The sequence below is a fragment of the Plecotus auritus genome (genome assembly GCF_963455305.1).
Source record: "Plecotus auritus genome assembly, chromosome: 1".
In the NCBI taxonomy this organism is placed as follows: Eukaryota; Metazoa; Chordata; class Mammalia; order Chiroptera; family Vespertilionidae; genus Plecotus; species Plecotus auritus.
Window position 1 is genome coordinate 118,675,196 of NC_137770.1, and position 15,855 is coordinate 118,691,050.

Consider the following 15,855-nt stretch of genomic DNA (forward strand, 5'->3'; position numbering starts at 1 on the left):
CAAGCTCAGGACCCTTAGCAGCATCCACCCCACTCCAGTGATATCATAAAAGGTTTCCTTTCCTTCCCTGTGTCAATGTGTTACTTCTAAAAATCTTTCTGAGTTTCATCTTTAACTTGGTTCACTTAGTCTGTCAATCCTTTAATTTTATAACGGTGCAACTATCAGGTTACCACTGTATGTGTGTTCACTTTATATAGTTGCTCTTATGGACATATGAAAGGCCACATTCTTATAGATAAAAGATACGTTCTCTAAGTTTTGATGGTGTGATATTTCTAATACTAAGTTTTGAGGGGAAAAAAATTCTCAGGCAAAGAGATGTGACTCCTGTCCCCATAATCTTAGGAAAAAATGTCTTATAGCCATGGTAACAACCAAATGATGATGGTTCTGTAGTCATGGTAACAAGTAAAAATTGTCTAACAGATCAGGCACAACTCCCTTCAGTGAACATGCCTTTGAGAACCAACCAATCAGTGACAGCCTCAGGCTTTAAATGTCAGTCATTTAGCAACAGAATCACTTGCTTCTAAGACTGACATTAACCTGTTCTCACCTATCTAATCAACCATAAAAGATGCTTCTCTGACTGGCATTGACCCACCCCTGTGCGTTGTAACCAACAGACCAAAAACAATGTCTTCCCAAAAATTCTGTAAGAGATTGGAAGTTTGCATTATTCAAGGACACTGTGCCTCTGAATAAAAAAAAATTTTTTTGAAGAAAACACAAATAAATGTAATACTATGCTCAAGGATAATAAAAATTAACATCATTAAAATGTCCGTATTACCCAAAGTAATCTACAGATCCAATGCAATCAATCCCTACCAAAATACCAAGAGTATTTCACAGAACTAAAAAAATAATAAAAATATTTATATGAAACCACAAAAGACCCTGAATAGCTATAGCAATTTGAGAAAGAACAAAGTTGGAGGTGTTACACTACCTGATATCAAATTATACAACTACAAGGCCATAGTAATCAAAACAGCATGGAACTGGCATAAAAACAGACATATAGACCAATGAACCAGTATAGAGCGCCCAGAAATATACCACTGCCATTATGGTCAATCAATCTATGACAGAGAAGGCAAGAACATTCAATGGGCTAAAGACAGTCTATTCAAAAAATGGTGTTGGGAAAACTGGACAGATAAGCACAAAAAAATGAAACTAGACTTTCTTCTTATTCCATATACAAAAATAAACTCAAAATGGATTAAAGACTTAAATGTAAGACTGGAAATCATAAAACTCATAGGTAAAAGACATAGGCAGAAAAATCTCAGACATTTCTCTTGGCAGTGTTTTTTCTGATATATCTCCTTAGGCAAGAGAAACAAAAGAAAAAATAAACAAAGAGGACTACATCAAACTAAAAAGATTTTGCACAGCAGAAGAAACTATCAACAAAACGAAAAGACAACCTACTTGAATGGAGGAACATATTCACCAATGATATATCCAGTCAAGGGTTAATATCCAAAATTTATAAAAAACTTGTACATCAAAAAAAAAAAACAAAAAACAAACAATCCAATAAAAAATAGGCAGAGGACCTGCATAGACACTTCTCCAAAAAGGATATGCAGATGGCCATTAGACACATGAAAAGATGCTCACTAATCATCAGCAGATAAATGCAAATTACAACCACAATGAGATATTACCTCACACCTGTCAGAACGGCTATCATCAATAAATCAACAAACAAGTGTTGGTGAGGACATGGAGAAAGGGGAACCCTTGTGCACTGTTGGTGGGAATGCAGATTGGTGCAGCCACTGTGGAATACAGTATGGAGGGCCCTCAAAAAATTAAAAATGGAACTGCCTATGACCCAGCAATTTCACTCCTGGTTATATCTTCTATATATATAAAAGCCTAATATGCAAAGTGTCCTCTTGGGAGTTCGACCAACCAGGAGTTCAATCGCTCGCTATGACGTGCGCTGACCAGAAATTCTAACAGAACAGGGGGCAGCACAGAATGAAGGAAGGCCCCAGCCGGCAGCTGGGGAAGGAAGGCCCCGGCTGGCAGCCAGCAGACACTAGGGACCCTACCCATGCATGAATTTTGTGCACTGGGCCTCTAGTTATATATAAAAACTACCCACGCAACATAGGGATGGTCCAATTATATTCATAAACTCACATTTAAAATAAGAAATGTGGAAAGCATCAGGCACCTAGCAATGGGTGTAGAAGCTGAAAGGTCATGAAACATCAAGAGGCTAAAGGGACTACGATGAGCTACAGGTGAGAGAAAGTTATGGGTAAGAAGTTATTACACAGTTGAGTAAAGATAGCACAAAACATGTATGAGGAAAGCCAATAGGAACAGGCAGAGTGAGAACCTACAAAGAGAAGGAAATATGGGAAGAGGAGCTGGTTTTACATTAAAATGAGGGAATATTATAAAGATCCAAGAACTCTTGCTTATCAGTGTCTAGAGAGCTACTATAGTAACAGCTACCACTCTGCCCATCTCTTGTATGAACTAGCCTGAGTGAGACTCTTACTCTTACAAGTAAATAAACTTAACTATAAAAAAAATTGTATTTAAGGAAGTAACTGAACTCAAAGAAGTGGGGAGACCTGACAAAAGACACAGAGCTAATGTTTTTTTGGTCAAGAAGAATGCCATAGACATTGAATATACTTTACTGCCTGATAAATATTTACTGACAAATGCATTCATTAAAGTGTAGATCTTTCTTGTATGTTTTCTTCTTTCTCCCCCTTGTAAGAAATTGAGACACTTTATGCTGACGTTAATATTTCACAGCACATTTTTAACAGTGTTTATAAAAAAAATTCTAACAGAACAAATTTTACCCATCAATAAACATAACACCATCAGTCCTGATAATAAATGAATACCTGGAAGAACTTTTAATTCAGCTTCATCACTGTACTTTGGTGGCCCACCACTTTCAACTATGCAGCGATAAAGTCCCCCATCTCCTTCAGTTGTGTTGCTGATAACCAGTGTCCCACTTGGAAGTTTGAGGACTCTATCATCCAGAAGAAGAGGCTGCCTGTTCTGTTCCCATCTCACAAATGGAACCAAATCTGCATTAACTTCACAATTCAGAATTGCACTGTCCCCAACATAAACTGAAGAATGTTCTGGTTGACTGGAAAATCTTGGAAGACCTGAAAATTAAAGAGAAAGAAGAAAAAAATGTAGCTAAACATTACTTTTCAATGTATTGATGGGAACCAGCAGCAAGTCAACCCATGTGGCCACATGTATGGTGGAACCAAGGTCAAGAAGGAGATTCATGAGTCAGGAAATTGGCTACATACACGATTACAAATCAAACAAGTAAATGTACTAGGGATACTTGTAGTCATATTCCTCACAGTCAGAGAAGCACAGTACAAATATGGAAAAGCAGAAGAGCTGAATAAATCCCATGATATTAGACTAGAATAGAGGTATCAGTGTAAACTTATGGTTTTACATAATTACTAGAGGCCCATTGCACAAAGATTCATGCAATAGGCCTTCCTTCCCCGGGCTGCCGGCACCGGTTTTCCTCCGGCACCCGGGACCCAGGCCTTTGCTCCGGCCACAGCGGAGAAGCCAAGCCCCTTCAATCTTCAGTCTTCAGTCATCTTCAGTCTTCAGTCTTCACTCGGGCCGGAGCCTTCAGTCTTCGCTCCGTGCCTGCGTATGCAAATTAACCTTCCATCTTTGTTGGGTTAATTTGCATACTCAGTCCTGATTGGCTGGTGGGCATCATGGAGGTACAGTCAATTTGCATATTTCTTTTATTAGTATAGATAGATATACAACTATAGAAAGATGTATATGTAGATGCAAATGTGTATATATGAAATATGTATATGCTTCATATATAATCATCTGCCCAGAGAGTCCAGAATCAATGTCACTCCAGTGGCAATGAGTATATATGGTGACTTAATCTTGATTTCTAAATACCATCCTCCATTACAAGGAACCAGTGCTCCTTGGAGAAACAGCTGATTCTAGGGCTGGTATAGAAAAGTACAAGATGAACCTGGAATGTCTTTGTGACAGAAAAGAAGCAAGGAAAAAAAGCATCACCATTCTATTCCTCCAAAAAAAGGCAAAACCCAAAGAATAATGCGGATAAATCAAAAGGATACAAAAGTCAGACTGAAGGGAGTTTCTTCTGGCTAAATCTGGGGTAATAAATTATAAATGGATGCAAAAATTAATAGGTAAAAGTTGGATGAGAAATAGGATATTTATAGGGTATCAAATTATCTCTTCCCAAAATTAATAAAAGCATGAAATATTTTATCAACTTTATAGTGAGAAACATAGTATAGACCACCTTAACTAATAATAAAGATTAACATCACCAATAATACAACAAAACATCACATACTTCCTGATATGATGCACTAAGAAGAACAGAGCATCACTATTCTATTCCTCCAAAAAAAAGGCAAAACCTGAATCTATTCATAGGAGAGAATCAGAAAACCCCAAATAAGACAAGGAAAAAGAATGATTTGAGATTAAAAGTCTAAAAAGACAACTACTAAGTAAAACATGTAATCCAGGATGAGAAAGTAAGGGGGGGAGGGGAGGAGGTTAAAAGTTTCAACTTTTGTTTTACTTCTTGCTATTAAGACCATTGAGATAACCAGTGAAATTTGAACAGTATCTATGAATTAAATGATAGTATTGTATCAAGCTTAAATTCCCAAAATTGATGGATGGTTTTTTAGGAGAATGTCCTTTTTTTAGAAAACATACACGGAATTATTTAGGTAGGGTAATATATGGAACTTACTCTTAATAGTTCAGAAAAACATTCGGAAAAAAATAGACTTAGGTATGTGCATATTGGGGATGATGTGATAAGGCAGATGTGGTAAAATGTTAATTGTGAAGATTAAAATGGGATTTGTTTCACTCTTGCAATGATTCCGTAGGTTTGAAATTACTTCGAAATCAAATATTAACCAAAAAAATGCAGTCATAAATACTCTATATAGCAGCAGTTGCCAACCGGTGGTCCGTGGACCACTGGTGGTCCATGAGTTCCGAAAGACTGGCAACCATGAGTACCGGAGTCACAATCTGCACTGAATCCTAACTGCACAACTTCGTTTGTAACTGTGTGATGTTGGCAAGTTACCTAACCTCTAAGACTCAGTTTCTTCATTAGTAAAATCAGAACAGTAACAGCCCTCACAATGTTGTTATAAAGGTTAAACACTTAACTAATACTTAAATAATTCATATTGTGAATACTGCCTGGCACATAAATACTCCATAAATATAGGTACTATTACTAACAACCATATCTAAAAAGTGACTCTTACATGCTTGGAATACAATAAAATGTTTCTTTAAGGACTAACAAACAAATTATGAGAAACAACTACAAATCTTCTAGTTTTATGATGGTTAATTAGTCCATATGTAAACGACACACATATTCAGGTTGTCCAGCTGTGTCACAAATTTTTATTTTTTGTTTCAAGGGGATTTTGAAGAAAAGAAATAAAGATAAAATTAACAAAATATCCACTTTTCCGAAATCATAAAATTAGAAGGAAATAAAAATAAACACGGAATTAACAAAAGGGGGAAAATGAAAAGTCAAAATATTCTTCCTTCTTAGGTCTCATGAAAATGAGTAAGTTTTAAAAACACAAACCTACAACTACGTATGGTGAGTCCGCAGACAGTAATTTCTACAAGTTTCTGAATAAAGAAAGCAGGTGGAGGAACTAGTAACTGACACTGAGGCAGAAAATGCTGCAGCTTCTCGTGTGCTCAAGCAGGAGGTCACTTTGTCCTGCTGCCTTGGAAAAAATTGCAGAAGAAAAAAGAGCGGGAATGGAGCTGCCAAGAAGGAATTAACAATGTCTGTATTTAAAACACATAGTTCCCCACCTTTGAGCTCAAAATATTTTCTGCTGTGGAGAAATAAGACAGCCTAGAGAAAAAGACTGCTCATATTTAATTCTATGAGCTGTCTACTTAGTATTCTTTCAAAAATCCCTCTTCTTGACTGACTGGCCACAATCAGTCCCTATTGCTTGCAACCAAAGAACTCTAACCAATAGTATTTTAGAATGGCAATTTGGCAATACTTTTTTTTATAAGTTTTACTCAGATACAATTTATAATAGCATAAAGTTTACCATTTAAAATACACAATACAATGGTTTTAGTATATGCACAGAGTTCTGCAACTATTATTATAATATAATTTCAGAACATTTTATCTTCCCCCCAAAACACCTTGTACTCACTTGCATCATTCCCCAGCAGGGGAGGGCAGTTAGGGGGACCGGGCTGGCAGGGGAGGGTAGTTGGAGGTTACTGGACTGGTAGGAAAGGGCAGTTGGGGGCGATTGGGCCAGCAGGGGAGGGCAGTTGGGGGCAACTGGGCCGGCAGGGGAGGGCAGTTGGGGGCAACTGGGCCGGCAGGGGAGGGCAGTTGGGGGCAACTGGGCTGGCAGAGGAGGGCAGTTGGGGCCAACTGGGCTGGCAGGGGAGGACAGTTGGGGACAACTGGGCCGGCAGGGGAGGGCAGTTGGGGAGACCAGGCCAGCAGGGGAGGGCAGTTGAGGGCAACCAGGCCGGCAGGCGAGGACAGTTGGGGACGACTGGGCCGGCAGGCGAGGACAGTTGGGGACGACTGGGCCGGCAGGGGAGGGCAGTTGAGGAGACCAGGCCAGCAGGGGAGGGCAGTTGAGGGCAACCAGGTCGGCAGGGGAGGGCAGTTGGGGGCGACTGGGCCAGCAAGCGAGGACAGTTGGGGGCGACCGGGCTGGCAGGGGAGGACAGTTGGGGGCGACCGGGCCAGCAGGCGAGGACAGTTGGGGGCGACCAGGCCAGCAGGCGAGGGCAGTTGGAGGTTACTGGACTGGTAGGGGAGGGCAGTTGGGGGCGATCAGACCTGCAGGGGAGGGTAGCTGGGGGCAATCGGGCCGGCAGGGGAGCAGTTAGGTGTCTATCAGGCTGGCAGAGGAGTGGTTACAGGGTGATCAGGCTGGCAGGCAGGCGAACAGTTGGGAGCCAGCAGTCCCGGATTTTGAGAGGGATGTCCGAGATTGGAGAGGGTGCAGGCTGGGCTGAGGGACACTCCCAACCCCAGTGCACAAATTTCATGCACCAGGCCTTTAGTAGATAATAAAAGCCTAATACGCTAAGTGTCCAGTCATCCGTTCAACCAATCAAAACGTAATATGCTAATGAATGCTAAGGCCGCTCAACCACTCACTATAACGTGCACTGACCACCAGGGGCAGTCAACCAGTAGATTAGCTTGCTGATGGGGTCCGGCCGATCGGGAGTGAACAAGACGGGCCACACATGCCCTGGAACCCTCCCACAGTCCCTCCCAGGCTGACCAACCTCTCGCATCTCTCCCCAGCCCTGATCATGCACCGGTGGGGTCCCTCAGCCTGGCCTGCACCCTCTCACAATCCAGGATCCCTCAGGGGATGTCAGAGAGCCGGTTTCGACCTAATCCTGCAGGCCAGGCTGAGGGATCGCACTAGTGCACAAATTCATGCACTGGGCCTCTAGTTGCCAAATAATATTCCACATATGAATATACCACATTTGGTTATCCACTCTTCACTTGATAGACATGTACACTGTTTCCACTTTTTGGCTATTATGAACAATGCTGCTATAAACATTCATGTACAAATTGTTATGTAAATGTATCTTTTTCTCTTCTCTTGGGTATTAGATACCTAGTGAAATTTCTCAGTCATATGGTTGTGGTTAACATTTTGAGGAACTGTCAGACAATCCAGTGCTAATTTTTAAAATCACACACACATGAAGTATACCCTGTGATCCAGCAATTAGTAAAATTATTAAGCCTAGTAATCTTTTCTATAGAAATAAAGATTTACAAAGTTGTTCATTACAGTATTGGTTATAACATCATAAGACAAACAATGAGACAAGGAAAAAGAATAATAGTTTGAAATTGAAACAGTCTAAAAAGACAAATATTAAGTAAAACGTGTAATCCTGGACCAGAAAGGAAGGATAGGACCAGAAAGGTATAAGTTTCTGACTTTTTTTTCTGGTAAGATCAATTGAGATAACCATTGATATAAATATGACTGCTCATCAAAAAGGGGATCTTTAGATAATTCACAGTATATCTATAAGTGAATATGATGTAACTACTAAAAAAGAACTTCTATTCATTTCTTAGTTTAGATATTATTTCCTCCTGATACTCAGGCCAAGAGCAGGTTAAGCAACTCTTCTATAGAATCTTGCATCCAACATTTTTATCATCTTGTATTAAAAACTGCCTGTTACTTAAATACTAGGTTAAAAAAAAAACACATTTCCTGAAAGATATGAAAGTTAAGAGGAAGAATAACAAACCTAGCAGAGAAGAGAGGAAAAGGTGGAGGACAGGATTAATAGGCAATGGGGAAGCGATGAGCAAAAGTCAAAGGCAGAGAAGCAAAGGGAACTGAAAACATTCAGTACTGCCACAGCTTAAAATGTAGTGACAGTGGTGCTGGAGGCAGGGAGCAGGATGAAGTGGTAAGAAATGAAACTGACCCTGGCTGGTGTGGCTCACTGGATAGAGCATCAGCCTGTGGACTGCAGGGTCAAGGGCACATGCCCGGTTGTGGGCACGGATTCCCAGTGTGAGGCATGCAGGAAGCAGCCAATCAAAGATTCTTTCTCATCACTGATGTTTCTCTCTCTCCTTCTCCCTTTCTCTCTGAAATCAACAAAAATATTTTTTAAAAAAGAAATGAAGCTGGAGAAGTAGAAGCCAGCTCATGAAAGGACTCAAGAGGTCTAGACATGAACCTCATGTTGTTACTGGAGAGTCACTAAGGTGTGAGAAACAGTGTGGAAATGGATTGGAGAAAGAAAAGGATAAGTTGGCAGACTGTTACAAGGCTGTGGTGAGGGATGATGAATAGCCTTAGAAAGAAGAATGTGAATCAAGTAGAGAAATTAGGAAGAATTCACTGTATTTGGTGACTGGGTGTGAGGTACAGCTGAGGAAGTAGTCATGACTAAAACCCAGTTTAAAAACATAAATGATAAACAGGAGGTGACCTAAGTGACATTATAGGGGCAGTCATGATGCTAACTTATTTATCAACATGTTGGAGAATGCCTGGCAATGAGATTTTAAAAATAAGAAAAGGCAGATTGTCAAGAGGGCTGACTTTATTTTTCCATACTAATTATGGAGTAACTACAATAGACTTCTATGGCACTCAATACAACTTTGAGTATTGGGCTCCAAAGGGGGAAAGAGTCATCATACTCTGAATAAATGAGCAAATACAACCTGGCGTGAGCACAAACAAGGAGCCATGACCTGCAATGGGAATGATATGGGAAACTACAGTCTCAGTCATATTCTTTTTTCACGTTAGCATTTCATCAAATGAGTATAAATATGTCTTAATTATAATACAACTTTTGAACAATGTAAAACTTAACCAAAACTAACTACTTCATCTGGTATTCAAGTGAAGAAATCCTGATCTGAGGAATTCCAGGCTCTAATACAAGACATATATGACTTATGTAGGAACCACTTCTTACTCTCCTAGATCCTTAATTTTTTTAAAACTTTCCATCGTTCTTCAAAAAAGATGGTCTATCATGGAATAGACTGTCGTATCGCAGAAGGAAGGCGGGGTGGATGCGTTGGTGGGAAGAGATCAACCAAAGAACTTGTATGCATATAAATATAACCCATGGAAACAGACAATAGGGTAGTGAAGGCCTGAGGTAGGGGGCGGGGGCAGGCTAGAAGGGTCACTGGGGGGGAAAGGGGAGGACATATGTAATACTTTCAACAATAAAGTTTTTTTTTTAAAGGATGTGCTACAAGAAAGTGAATGTTTCTCTCCTTAAAACTTTCTGCTCTTCACCTTAATATATATAGCCTATAGATTTTAAAATAATTTTCCCAATTAAATGTTGCTTCCTTGGTTAAGGCACAAAGGAACCAAGAATCTGGCTATACTTCGGGTTTTCCAAAGCCATACTAAATGGTAATGCAGGGTAGGATAAAAGTTAGCAACTAAAGTGACTCAATTTTTCTATACAACTTCCTCTGTCATTTCTAAGTTAAAAAGAAATGGCTCAGTACTTCTGATAGCAACCTTAAGCCATTTAAATCATCAGAAAGTGGGAAGTGCTAAAGTTTATTCCCCACAGCACTGAGCAAGTCCTACATAATGCATAATCAATTGATACTTGTTAATTATTTAATGAGTGTATCTGCTGTTACCAGTTAAATTAAAAATCTAGGATAATAATGCTTTTATCAAGATTTACCCTTTATAAAACTTTGAAAATATAAATGAATCATTTAACAAAACTTACCTGCTACTGTGAGCTTAGCTGTTCTGCTGACAATAGTTCCAAGACTCTCAACAGTGGCCACACATTGATAATAACCTTCATCAGGTTTATTGTGTTTGGAATGCACCACATTGCTGATAAATAAAGACCCATCTGGGAGAAGCTGGCGTCGATCATCTGATACTAAATTTAAAAATGTTCCATCTTTTTTCCATTCAATTTTTGGAGAAGGCTCAGAATATGCTGAACAATTTAATACAACTGAAGAGCCTCTAATTGAGAGTGTATCCATTGGCTCCACCAGAAAATAAAATGGAGTGAATGTTCGAATGCTGGATCCTACAAAAATAATAAAATAAAAAAAAGAACAAAGTTATGAAAAACTTTCTTCTACTATTTCAGAAAGAAAATATAATGTGTCCAAAAAATATTTACAAATAGTTATGTTTTGGGGGTATGATACATCAATATAGTCATTTTACTATGAATATCTAATAAATATTATCTTTTACTAGGAAATCAAAATTTGAGCCATTTAGAAGAACATTAGAAGAATGATCCAAGATAGTCATGGAGGAGGTGGACATTATACTCATCTCTTCCCATGTCCAAACTGTAATTACAACTAAACTTTAGAACAATCACCCTGAATAACCATCTGAAGACTAGCTGAAAAGAAGTATTATTACCAAGGATTTACAGAAGAAGCCACACTGAGACTGGTAGGAAGGGCAGAGATGCGAAAAGGGCTGGCCATCTCAGCTGCAAAGGTGCCCATGAGGAGCATGTGGTCTCAACCCCATGCCAGGCTCCCCGGCCCAGAGCACCAGAGCTGGGAAGAGGAGCCCACATAACATCTGGCTGTAAAAATCAGCAGGGATTCTGTCTGCCAAGGAGAAACAAGAATCTGCTAGAAACCCAAGCACCCTTTTAAAGGGCCGAGGCACAAAATCTTATTTGCGGCCACTCATGCTGGGCTCCAGCAGAGGAAGGGCGGATCGGAGCAGACTAGAGTCCTGTAAAGGAGAAACTGAGTTGTGTGGCGAGAGAGAGAGAGAGAGAGAGAGAGAGAGAGAGAGAGAGAGAGAGAGAGAGAGAGAGAGATAGAGAGAGAGGGAACGCGCGCGCGCGCAAGCTGAAGGGACAGCTGCCAGAGTCCGTATGCTGAGTCCCTCCCCATATCACCCACAGATGCCATTATTTCATGGTGACCACGCCCCTCCATACCACATCAGCCTGAAGAAATGCACTAGTCCCATCCTCCCAACTTGCAGTCATCCTGCACGTGTGGCCTGTGGTGAAGACTTTCTTGAAAGACTCTTGAAGAAGTCCAGGCAGACTGAAGGAGAGACTGAGTTGTGTGACTCCAAAGTGGGGGCCATTTTTCCCTCTCACTATTGATAGATGCCACCATTCCTATGCAAAGCCCTCCCCACACACGGCCAAATCTTGCTGTGTTTCGGCCTGATGAACTCTGCTGCCCTCCACAAAGGCCCATGGGCACCCAATGGGTGGCAGCTGGCCTTGTATTCTGAGACTTTTACTGAGTGACCTCAAAACCAGCACCGGTGCTGAGGTTGAATTTGTATCAATCTAGTGACCACTCACTCCTACCTGGTGATGCACTGAAAACTACCTCATGCAATTCGTGTACCACCAGATGCTCTTTAAGTGACTGAGCCTAACAGGCAGCGAGCAGGATGCAGATCCCAGGGTGCCTTGGATCTTTTGCAGACCAGCCCTTGGGCTCTGCACTGATGTAAGAAAATGTTGGTGGGTAGCTTGGTCCCTCCCATGCATTCTGACGGGGAGCAAAAACAGCCATAAACTGTAGATTGCTTTATAGCTCCAAACGGGTGGCCCAGGGCCAGTCACAGGCAGTGCCTGACACTGATCTGCCCCAGAGTCCCTCCCAAGAGGCCCCAGAACAACACACCTGGTGACGGACTTCAGACCATATCAGATCATAGCTCAATTAGCTCCACAAGCGGCATACCCAAAGATCTCAGCACATACCAGGCACTGCTGGGGACAAATCCACTTCGTGGGGTCAGCCCTCGCTCAGAAGCTGGTGAGGATCAATCCCCACAGTCAGCCAGCCTGAGGGCCCACACCACTGACAGATGGGCCAATAGCAATCAAGACTAAATTGCAATGGGAGATTTCAACAAGGAACATTCCTGGAGCACTTGCTTGATTGCACCACTAAGCCCCACAGGACACCTACTACATATGGCCACCATACTAACACTGGGAGGCAGAGTAGATCTACCGAATGTACAAAACAAATCAAGAGAGGCAGCTAAAACAGAGAGACAAAAAGCACGTTCCAAATGAAAAATAAAAAAAAAAGAAATCCCCAGAAAAATAACTAAATGAAATAGGCAAGCAATCTATCAGAGTTTAGAACAATGGCTATAAGGATGCTCAATGAACTTAGGCGAAGAATATGTGAACTCAGTGAGAACTTAAAAAGACATTTAAAATAAAAAAGGAATAGAAATCATAAAAATGAACAATTCCTAAATAAAGAATACAATATCTTAAATGAAGAATACATTAGAAAAAAATCAAGAGGAGGTGGATAACAAAGAGTATCGAATTGGAAATCTGAAAGACAAAGTAGCAGAAAACAACCATGCAGAACAGCAAAAAGAAAAATGAAATTTAAATAAGGTAAGTATTAAGGGTACTAGAAGAGAGAGAGCAAGGAATTGAGCACCTATTTGAAGAAATAATGACTAAAAACTTCCCTAACCTTGTGAAGGAAAAAGTCCAGGAAATGCAGCGAGTTACAAACAAAATGAACCCAAAGAGGCCCACACCAAAACACATCATAATTAAAATGGCAAAGGTTAAAGATAAAGAGAGAATCTTAAAAGGAGCAAGAGAAAGACAATTATGGCAGCTACAAAAGGAGCTCCCATATGACTGCCAGCTGAATTCTCAACAAAAACATTTCAAGCCAGAAGGGACCAACTGGCATCAAATATTCAAAGTGATGCAAAGCAAGAACCTACAATTAAGACTACTCTACCCAGCAAGGATATCGTTTAAAACTAAAGGAGAAATAAAGAGCTTCCCAGACAAGAAAAAGCTAAAGGAGTTCATCACCAACAAACAAGCATTACAAGAAATTTTAGAGACTTCGTTAAGAGGGGGGGAAAAGAGGAACATAGTTATATAAAGAATGGCAATAAATACATACCTATCAATAATCACTTTAAATGCATATGAATTAAATGCTCCAATCAAAAGACATAGGGTTGCTGAATAGATTAAAAAAACAAGACCCAGCCGAAACCGGTTTGGCTCAGTGGATAGAGTGTCGGCCTGTGGACTGAAGGGTCCCGGGTTCGATTCCGGTCAAGGGCATGTACCTTGGTTGCGGGCACATCCCCAGAGGGGGGTGTGCAGGAGGCAGCTGATCGATGTTTCTCTCTCATCGATGTTTCTAGCTCTCTATCCCTCTCCCTTCCTCTCTGTGAAAAATCAATAAAATATATTAAAAAAAAAAAAACAAGACCCATATATGTGCTGTCTACAAGAAACACCTCAGAATGAAAAGATACACACAGTCTGAAAGTAAACGAGTGGAAAAATATATTGCAGGCAAATGGAAATGAAAAAATAAGCTGGGGTAGCAACCAATAAACTTTGGTTCCACTAACTAGTTTTGTCTGTGACCTCATTCTTCAATTTCGCTAGACAAGGAACTCAGATTCACACCCTACATTTTGGTTTCAGTACTAAGAAAATAAATTTTAACTCCATAAAATAAATCTGTTATACTTTAAAAGGCCTTCTTTATCACAAGATTATAAAAACTTAATTTTGTGTTAGTACTTTTGTGGTTTCATTTTCTAGATACATATTTGATCTTCATCTAGAATTCATTCTGATGTAAAGAGCACAGGAGGAATCAGTTCAATTTCTTAAGTCCTTGGCCAGTTCTTTGAACATGGGAAGAACATAATTTTAAAAATATATATTTGCTACAACCCTTATATTTTCAACCAGAGAATGTTACTGACCAACTACCTTGTGAGCAACTCATATTATAATCAGATTTCTTCATGGGAGTTATCTGTGAGGTTTAGGCCAATAAATAAACAGGTTGTCTTTTAAATATATCTACACAACCCTTTATTTATAAACTAGAGGCCCGATGCACTAAATTCATGCAAGGGGCTTGGCCCCCGCCACCACCGTGGCTTCGGGCCTCTGCCTCAGTCCCTGCCTGCAGTAGTTTTGTCTGGAAGAAGGACATCTGGAAGGATGTTCGATCTAATTAGCATATTATGCCTTTATTATCATAGATTATTTACATTATGAATTTAAGGATGACACTAATTCTTTATTACATGATGAAAGAATAGTTCTAAATAAATGCAAAATACAGTGAAAGAGAAAAGGAAGTAATACTTATTTTAATGTTTTCCCAACACTTAAAATGACAAGGAAATTCCAAACAAACTAATCACCCTTTCCCAAACACCATGAGGGGGGGTCTCTTCATACCCATTTGATAAATATGAAATTGATTATTCAAGTCTTAAAACTCTTTTTGTTGTTGTTGTTAATCCTCACCCAAGGACATTTTTCCCATTGATTTTGAGAGAAGGTGGAAGGGGGAGGGGAGAGAAAAATAGAGAAACATAGATGTCGAGAGAAAAATAGAGAAACATAGATGTCAGAGAGACACACTGATTGACTGGTTGCCTCCCAAAGCACCCAGACTGGGGCTGAGGATCAAACCTGTAAGCCAGGTACATGCCCTTGACCAGGAATCAAAACCAAGACACTTTGGTGCACCGGCTGACGCTCTAACCACTGAGCAATACAGGACAGGGCTCCTTAAATAGATTTCATGTCACTGTGACCTGGCCTGTGCCTACTTTCTAGCCCCTCCCCCTCTAAGGCACTGCTGTCAGTCCCCACATCTCTTGCCCTCTTCACACAAGCTATTCCCACCACCACCCTTCTCCAAGTAATTCCTAGCCTTCCTTTAAGCTCAGCTTAAATATCACTTTCTCAAAAATGCTGTCTGTCCCTGATGTCCAGACAAGATTAGATCACCCTATTATAAGCAGACATAATATACAGTATTCTACCTCCGTTTCACTTCAAATGTTCTTAATCTTTAAAAGCAGGTATCTATAATAATAAAAGGGTAATATGCTAATTAGACCAGATGTCTTCTGGAGGTCATTCCGGTTGTACTTCCTGACAAAGCTGAGGCTGCAGGGAAGCTAGCCCAGGTCCCGGGTGCCTGCAGGCAGCCAGAGGTAAGCCAGCCCTGGATCCAGGTGCCTGCGGGTGGCCAGAGGTAAGCCAGCTTGGGTCCCGGGTACCTGCGAGCGGCCTGAGAAGGGAAGCAGCCCGGGTCCCAGGTGCCTGTCGGTGGCCAGAGGAGGGAAGCCCAGGTCCCGGGTGCCGGAGGGAAGCCAGTGCTGGCAGCCAGAGAAAGGAAAACCTACGCTTGCATGAATTTTCGTGCAT

At 40.7% G+C, this 15,855-nt stretch overlaps 1 protein-coding gene across 14 annotated transcripts in view; it reads right to left on the bottom strand.

The window, feature by feature from the left end:
- The window catches only part of NEO1 (neogenin 1), a 352,200-nt gene that overhangs the window by 256,093 nt on the left and 80,252 nt on the right, over window positions 1–15,855 (bottom strand). For 13 of the 14 annotated variants that reach the window (XM_080657714.1, XM_080657720.1, XM_080657718.1 and 10 more), the window contains exons 2-3: window positions 10,375–10,692; window positions 2,895–3,170 (exon numbers count right to left, since the gene is read on the bottom strand). In XM_080657714.1, coding sequence (XP_080513840.1) covers window positions 2,895–3,170; window positions 10,375–10,692 — 594 coding nt within the window. The remainder of the gene's footprint in view (window positions 1–2,894; window positions 3,171–10,374; window positions 10,693–15,855) is intronic. The other variant, XM_080657715.1, reaches the window with a different exon arrangement.